The 8,682-nt window shown below is 40.2% G+C and overlaps 2 protein-coding genes across 2 annotated transcripts; both read right to left on the bottom strand.

Moving 5' to 3' along the window:
* Nucleotides 1-200: 200 nt before the first annotated feature.
* On the bottom strand, nt 201-1,220 carry LOC148860674 (uncharacterized). The gene has a single exon (XM_088984949.1). It carries the CDS (start codon nt 1,218-1,220, stop codon nt 201-203), a length of 1,020 nt encoding a protein of 339 aa, XP_088841075.1.
* Nucleotides 1,221-2,283: 1,063 nt separating this feature from the next.
* Nucleotides 2,284-2,691, bottom strand: LOC148860673 (uncharacterized). Its single transcript, XM_088984948.1, has one exon. The coding sequence runs from the start codon at nt 2,689-2,691 to the stop codon at nt 2,284-2,286; it is 408 nt and encodes a 135-aa protein (XP_088841074.1).
* Nucleotides 2,692-8,682: the final 5,991 nt, after the last annotated feature.

Genomic DNA, 8,682 nt, shown 5'->3' with positions numbered 1-8,682 from the left:
ATCTCTTTGATGACGTAATTGGCCTCGGATGGGGGGAGACACTTCAGCTAGGGGAGAATGTGAGGCCAATGATAAAGTTTTTCATGGATGAGGTAGTATTGAGTCAATGTGTGCATGAGCTTCTTAGCTTCTGTGCGGTCTTCGAGCAACTTTCCGCCTTGAAGGTACTGCACTATCGGATCCATCCAAGATGAGCCTTGCTACACTAGAAGGATGAGAAGCACCATAGGAGCGATGTTGAGTTGAGCCAGGATGTCAACCTTAACTATTGCATTGAGGTCGGTCCACGGCGAGCTGGCCAGCTTTGAAAGTGCATCAGCTTGGACATTCTCAGCTCGAGGGATTTGTTGGATAGTGAAATGATCGAGACGTTGAGCGAGTTCTTGCACCTTTTGTAGGTAGCTTGCCATCGTCAGGGTCCATGCCTCGAACTGGCTGTGGAACTGGTTGACTACTAATTGGGAGTCGCTGAAGGCCTCGACGTGTCGAGCACCAAGGTCTAGGGCAAGTCGGAGTCTGGTAATCAAAGCCTCGTATTTGGCTTCATTGTTGGAGGCCTTGAACTCGAACCTTAGGAAATGCTCGAGCACTGTGTCTTCTGGTCTAAAGAGGATGAGGCCAGCCTTGCTGCCTTGCTTATTGGATGGACCGTCCACATGGAGAGTCCATATTTGCGGTGCCGGGGCCGCGTCTTGAACTGTAAACGTACATTTTCGCAGAAAGTCAGCCAAGACTTGGGCCTTGATGGTGGGCCGAGGAGCATACTCTATGTCGAACTCATTCAGTTCCACACTCCACTTGATCAAGCGGCCACATACTTCCGGCCTCTGTAGCACTTGCTTGAGAGGTTGGTCGGTAAGTATGCGGACTTTGTGGGCTTGGAAGTGTGGCTTGAGTTTCCTTGCCATGGTGATCAGAGCCAGGGCTACCTTTTCTAAGTTTGAGTACCGAGTCTCTGCGTCATAGAGAACTTTGCTAGTATAGTAGATCGGCCTCTGTTTTCGGTCTTCCTCTTTGACTTGCACCGAGCTGACCACCTCATCTCCGGCTGAGAGGTAGAGCAGTAGGTCGTCCCTAGGGTTCAGTTTGGTGAGGAAAGGTGGTGAGGTTAGGTATCTCTTCATCTCTTGAAAGGATTGCTCGCATTCTTTGATCCATTGGAAGTCCTTAACCTTTTTAAGGCCTTGAAGATGGGCAAGCACTGGTCCACTAGAATCCATGTCGAGGATGGCCTGGATTTTTTCTAGATTGGCTTCGGTTCCTCGTTGAGTGACCATAAACCCTAGAAATTTTCTGATACCAACCCCTAAGGCACACTTGGTCGGATTCAATTTCATCTGATACTTCCTAAGGGTGCCAAAGACTTCCTTGAGATCAACTAGGTGGTGCTTTGGCCTTCTTACTTTTCACGAGCATGTTGTTGACATAAGCTTCAATGTTGCGGCCGACCTGGCCGTTGAACACCTCATTCACTAGTCACTAATAAGTAGCGCCGAGGTTTTTAAGGATAAACGGCATTGCTTTGTAGCAATATAATCCACAGTCAATGATGAAAGCAATCTTCTCTTGATCCTTGGGATGCACCTGGATCTGGTTGTAGCCTGAGAATGCGTCCATGAAGCTTAGGAGTTCATTCCCTACCGTTACGTCGACGAGTTGGTCTATCCTCAACAGAGGGAAACTGTCTTTGAGACAGGCTTTGTTTGGGTTGGTGAAGTCCATGCATATTCTCCACTTCCCATTTGCCTTCTTCACCATCACCACGTTGGCTAGCCTGTCCGGGTACTTTACTTCCCAGATAAAGCCGGTGTCGAGAAGCTTCTAGACCACTTCATTAATAATTTGCCTCCGTTCTGTGGCGAAGCTCTTCTTCTACCTAATTGGTCAGTAGAGCGGGTCGGCGTTGAGGTAGTGGGTGATGACCTCGAGATCAATATCCGGCATATCCGTCGGTGACCATGCAAATACATCGGCATGGTTTCTTAGTAGTTGAATGAAGTCCTCATGTAGACAGTTGTCTAGGAGAGATCCGATCTGGATTGTCTTCTTAGGGTCTCTCTCAGAGAGCGGCACCTAGATGAGGTCTTCAACAGGTTGATCGCACTGTGTTCTTAGCTTGTCACATAGATCTGTGCTCTTAGTTGTAAGTGTCTCCATGGCTGGCTATTTTCCTCGGCAAGACATCAAGTAACATTGTTGTGCCACTCTCTGGTCTCCACGCTCCACTCCCACTCTATATGGGGTCGAGAACTTCATGGCCAGATGGAAGGTGGACACAATGGCTCACAGAGCATTCAAGGTCAGCCAACCGAGGATGGTGTTGTAGGAAGAAAGGCATTGGATGATGATAAAATCTACCATGGTTGTAGAACTGATCTCGCCATCTCCGATTAGCAAGGGCTGAGTGATCCTTCCTGTTGGCATAAGTGACTGCCCGGAGAAGCCCATTAGGGGAGTGTTGATCATTGTGAGACGATCTCTGCCGATGTTGAGCTGATCAAAGGCGTCTTCGAATAAGACATCGACTGAGCTCCCAGTGTCTACCAGGATGCGCCGAACTTCGTAGTTTGCATTCTCGTTCGTGATCACCAGGGCATCATTATGTGGGGTTTGGACCCCCCTAAGGTCATCTTCAGTGAATGTGACCGGTTCCTCTTGTCTCTTCTTCTGCTCCTTGTTGTCGACCTCCATCAAGCGTGTGTATCTCTTCTAACCTAAGTTGCTCTCCCCTTCGGAAGCCATTCCTCCCGAGATCGCTGCTATAACTCCAGTTGGAGGAGCTCGGCCCGGGGGCCTGGGCGCAGCTCCTCCTTAGGGGGGTTATCTTCTTTTATGTCGATGAAGCCCACCAAGTAGCCGTGCTTGATTAGGTCTTCAAGGTGGTGTTTGAGGTCGAGACAGTTGTTAGTTTCGTGGCCGTGGTCCCAATGAAAGTCGCAGTACTTGTCACAATTTCTTTTATTGACTTGGGTCTTCATCTTTTCAAGCCACCAAACATACTTGCTATCTCGAATCTGCATCAGGATTTCAGACCATGGATTAATTAGTGGAGTGAAATTCCTGAGTGTCAGAGGCGGCGTGCGTGGCTTCCTCTCTGGTCGGCAGTCCTGTCATTTGCTTTCTCTGTCCACCCTCTCTGTCTTTCGCTCCTCGGTGTCCCTTCTCTTCTTGTAAGGTTGTTCCTCCTCGTCTCTTAGTTGTGCCTAAGCCTCCTCCGCGTTGATGTATTTTTGAGCGTGGCTCATTAGTGCAGCTAATGTCTAAGGAGGATTCTTGGATATGGAGAAGTTGAATGGTGAAGGGCAGAGTCCGTGCTGTATAGATATGATGGCCATCGGCTGGTTTAGGTTCTAGACCTGTAGTGCTTCAGTGTTGAACCTTGTCAGGTAGTCTCTGAGAGACTCTCCCTTCCTTTGTCGTACTTGCATGAGGATGGTCAAAGTCTTCCAGTGCTTCTGGCTTGCTGTGAATTGTGCCAGAAACTGGCTCTCCAGCTGCTACCATGGTACTATGGAGCATGGGGGAAGGAACGAGTACCATTTCAGGGCCGGGCCTTTGAGGGTGGTGACAAGAGCTTTGCACATCAAGCCCTCAAACGAATTGTGTAGCATCATTTGGGCTTTGAATGCTTCAATGTGTTTGCTGGGGCCGGTATTCCCATTGTACTTGTCGAATTGCAGTGCCCGCCACCCCATAGGGGGAAGGTCGTCCACAATCTCTTGGACGAAGGGCAATTCCTTGATAGACTGGCCACTTGGTTGTGCAGGTTGATCTACGGGTGGCACCGTGCTCTTCTGGGCTTGGCTGCGCTCCAACTCGATCAAGCATTGTCAAAGCTCTCGGGTCTCTACATCCCTGTCATTTGGAGCTGCAGTGTGTGCTCTTTACTTCTTGGGCCGTGCTGGGTGGTCCTTGACTGAACTGGATTCAGAAATAGAGACCACCTGGGGTGGCGTCTGTTTACCGAGCCTTTCCTTGGCTGAGATTTGAGTAGTCTGGTGAGTCTTGCTACGGTTGTCAGGTTCGCAACATGATAATTTAACATTAAAGAATAAAAAATCTAGAATATTTAAAATTTTAATTTACTTGGGTTATATCTTGTTCTTGCTTTGACGGCCATAGAATCTACAAAGCCACTTAATGCTTCATGGAATGTTTTTGCCTTAATTGAAAATAACAGATATTAGTATCATATTATAAAAATGTATTATTATATAATTTATCAGCTTATACAATTACACTTTTACTTCTTTTAAGTCAAGGGCAGGTCTGGTTTCATTTGGCTCCAACTTAGTAATGACTTTTTCCAAAGATGATAATAAATCCTCATCCACAACAAGATCATGATCATATTGGAAGGCTAAATTTAAATAATATGCTAAAATTTAAGAAAAATGTAATATTGTTAATTGGAATCTTAAATATTTATTTAGCAATTAGTATAAAAATATAGAAAATTGGAAATTAATGATATAACTACATAAAGTAAAACAAAATGCATGCCTTATATAATGTCTAGGATGTGCTTATTTGAATTTGGAAAATTTTCTTCAATAATCTTATTCACTCTACGCATTGCCTCATATACAACTCCCATTGTTGCTCTTTTTTCACCATCAATAATTCAAAGCATTTTTATAAGGGTCTCAGTTATCAAAGTATATTGTTGAATTAATTTCCAAAAGTTGTTGTTGTTGATAATTTTTTTTACCTTTTCCCTTTTTTGTTCTTATTTATAGCAATGATTTCCATTCATCTGAATTAATCATGCATTTCAATAGCTTTTTGAGAATTTAGACTTTCAAGAGCAATATAATGAGTGGCAAAGCAAATTAGCCCTAGACATATTAAAACTCCTCATCAAGTTGAGAATAATTGAGTGATTATAAATGAAATTGGTATTCGTTTTTCCCTTTTCAATGACTCTGAATACCATAGAAACTTTAGCGATGCTTCTAACATTAAATCAAGGTAATGGGTTGCACACTGTGTCCAATACAAGTCTTTTTTTTTTTTTTTTTTTTTTTACATTATGCCAACTGCTTTATAGGCACTTCCACTATTAATCACAATTTGAACAACATTTTCTGCACCAACTTCATCAACCACTGTATTCATCAACTTGAAAAAAAATATTGTGTATTCTGTCGATCACTAGATGCATTAGTGGATTTATGAAACATTGTTTGCCCATTACATTACACCATAAAATTGATTATCGACAATCTAGTTGGTTTTGTCCAACCATAACACATAATAGTGAGCCCATATGCTTCAGCTTTTTGGAAGAATGTTTTGAAATGACTTTTCAACTCTTCAACTTCCTCATAATTTCATAAGGTGTAGGGCCCCCATATACCTTTTTCCTACTTTTGCAAGGATATGATTGTATAAAAAACTTTGAAACAACTCTTTTAGCATCATTTCCAGATCCATGATCATAACACTCCTTAACTTTTGTTTTGTCCAACATCACAGTCTCTACACAAAAATCTGTCCATCTATACTAGGAGTGTCACTTGTTGTAGATTTTTTTGGACTTAAAGGGCTTAAATATGTTAAATGCTTCTTTTCAATTCTTTGCTAAAAAAATACCACTCTTTCTTTTAGATAATTGTGGTTGTGATGAACCCCTTCATGATGTTGTGATTTTTTAAATTGGGGCCTAGTGCTATAGAATCTTTGCAATTGTTCTTGTGCCCATTGAGAAGCTCGTGATGCATGCCTGCCCATATTGAATGCTCTTCGCTTTGCATCATCATCATCATCATCAATGTTAACATATTGAGTCATTTATTCTTCTTCTTCTTCTTCTTCTTCTTCTTCTTCTTCTTCTTCTTCTTCTAGGCCTCAATGTTCTTCCTAACATTTTATTCTCTATTTGTTTTTGTTTCTTCAATAACTTTTGTTCTTTGAGATGTTCTTTCATTGCCTTGGAAATTTCCATTAAGCACTTTGGACAATCCAAAACGTTTGGATACCCTCTAGCCAAGTGATATTTAAGACGGGTTACACCATCGGCTTTCATAATCTGCCAACAAAAATTACACTTAGTATGAAGTCTATCACTAGTATCATATCTCTATCCAATATTTGGGTTTTCTTCCCTTTTAGGTGCCATATTAAAGACTCGACAAATGAAATTTCAATTTTAAATATCCAAGAGATGAAGAGCCAAGAGACCAATGCTTCCAAGAGATCCAATTAATTTAACTATCATAATTCATGTAAACCATAAAAATAAATTAGAAAGCACTTCATAATCATATTCATATTTATTCATAATCCATATTTCAAAATCATTATCCAAATTTGAATAAAAATGCCAAATGATCTATGGATATGATAGATCAGCCATATATTATGAATATATTCACTGTTTATGGACAAATTATAATAAAAAATAAATAACTAATATTTATTTTTAATTAAAAAATTTATAAAAAACTAAAAAAATCACATATTTAAAGAATAAGTTCCAAAATCCCAAATGATCTATGGATATGATAGATTAGCCATAGATTTACAATACATTCAATCATTATGGAAAAATCATAATAAAAAATAATTAATTAATATTTATTTTTTAATTTCAAAAATTATAAAAAAATAAAAAAAAATAAAAAATAAATATTACACAGAAAATTTCAAATCTTACATGGATATGGTAGATCATCCCTACGTTTCTAAGATATTAAGTCCTTGCATTCAAATAAAAATCCATAGATCTACACATATAATAAAAAAAATTATGATTTTTGACATGGAAAATGTAGATCAGCTTAGTTGAGAACACTTTCAAGCATTCAAATAAGAAAGAAACAACAAATCAAAGGGATCAAATGAAAAAATTTGAAAAATTCACCTATTTTCGCAATATTTTCCAAAACTTAAAAATCTTCCCAAATCTTCACGTTTGATGCGTTTTTGTTGTTATTGTTTTTTTTTTTTTGTTAATCTCTGCTTGTATCATTTTGGGGGCGTATCGGTAGCGTATCGATCATTACGATACTGAAATGGTTGATACTCCCCCGTATTGATACGATATGGTACCACTACGGACGAAAAGATATGCAATACCCGATTTCCTTGCGTCCCCCATATCTACCTTTCAAAGATACAATATAATACGCTCTGATTTTTCCAATAGATTCTCTTTAATCCTAAGTTTTAAGTATTGGGGTTTCTTATGAAATCCCATACCTTTCCAATTCATTGAGGAATAGCATTACTCCCACCACACTCTGATCTTCTTGATAAAGCCTAGAAGGATCAACCACATGTTCTCAAATGTGAAGGGGGCGGTCCCACCACTCCTTAAATCTTCCTTAAAAATTGCTATGGGCCAATTATCTAAGTTAAGCTTAGGAAGTGCCCTCAAAGTTATATTCCCCTAATGTTCTTCCCAATCAATCAAAAATAGAAATTCTATCTAACTTAGAGCATATTGGATTTAATTGGAGGTTGTACAAAGTAAAATTATTGTGTAGGAGAAGGGTCTGTTTAAGTTCAAAATCATTCACAAAAAGGTTAAATCTTTTCATACTTGTGGTCACCCCTTGCTTAAGGTTGTTGGTTTCTTCTGAGAACCTGCCTACATCAAAATTCCCTCCCACACACCATGGTCCTTCCCACAATCCCATGATATCATCCAATTATTCCCACATTTTCTTTCTCTCCCTATAATTATTGGGGCCATATACATTTCTTAGCACCGTGAGAGATTGAATAATTACCTTTTAGTTCCTCCATCCTTACTAGTACATCTTCTTTCCATAATGTCACTATCCTTTTTAAGGATCTGCAAGAGGGAGCATCCACCCACTTAATCCCCCTAGCTCTCCATACACTCCTTGCCCATATATTGTCAAATTCCATCCGTTTAAACTCCTAAATTAGCACTACATCTGGATTAGTCCTCTTAATCACCTCTTTAATTGTTGTTCTTTTTCTTGCATTCCCTAACCCCCTCACATTCCAACTTAGAACTCTCGTTTTAACCTTACCACTCAATCCCTTCCTACAACTAGAATATATTTTACCCATTTCCTCCTTTCCCCTTTCATAGCAAAATTCTATCTCCCTCTACATCTCTTTTTAATCTCTCAACTTCACTTAATTTCCTTTCTTGGCTTTACATTCCTCATTCTTTTTTTGTAAAAAAACTTTTAGATCATGTTCTTCAGTTTACATCCCAACTTTTCCATAAATTATACTATAGAGTGAATTGTAATGAAATTATCTGGCTCTCCTGTCCTATTCACCTCTTCATTTCTTACCTCTCTCTCCTCACTATTTTCCTTTCCTGTCCCATGTGCATCCTGCCTTTGTAGTTCATTTTTTTTCGTATTCACCCACTATTTTGTCAATGATTTCTCAAAATCTTTTATTCATACTCATCCCCCCCTTTGGTTCCTCCTCTACCTCCCACTGCATTTTCCGTGTATCTTCTGTCATGGGCCTTCGACTTCGGGACTGGAAGGGAATCTAGAACAAGAGACATAGAGCACTCATCAGTAACAAAACTGGAAACGATAAGATTACCTGGGTTTAGCCGAGGAGTGGAAGAAGGGGGGGGGGTTGAAAAAAAGGAAGGTAGTTGTCATTCTCTGTTTTGAGGCATGAATACTTTCTGTCTCTTTGGATTGGTGAGAAAACAAGCCCATCACTTTGGCAACAGAA

This window comes from Nelumbo lutea, chromosome 4 (genome assembly GCF_056320005.1).
Source record: "Nelumbo lutea isolate HS-2025 chromosome 4, American lotus-T2T, whole genome shotgun sequence".
Taxonomy (NCBI): domain Eukaryota; kingdom Viridiplantae; phylum Streptophyta; class Magnoliopsida; order Proteales; family Nelumbonaceae; genus Nelumbo; species Nelumbo lutea.
Note: the sequence above shows the minus strand (reverse complement) of the source record. Positions and strands in the feature narration are given on the sequence as shown.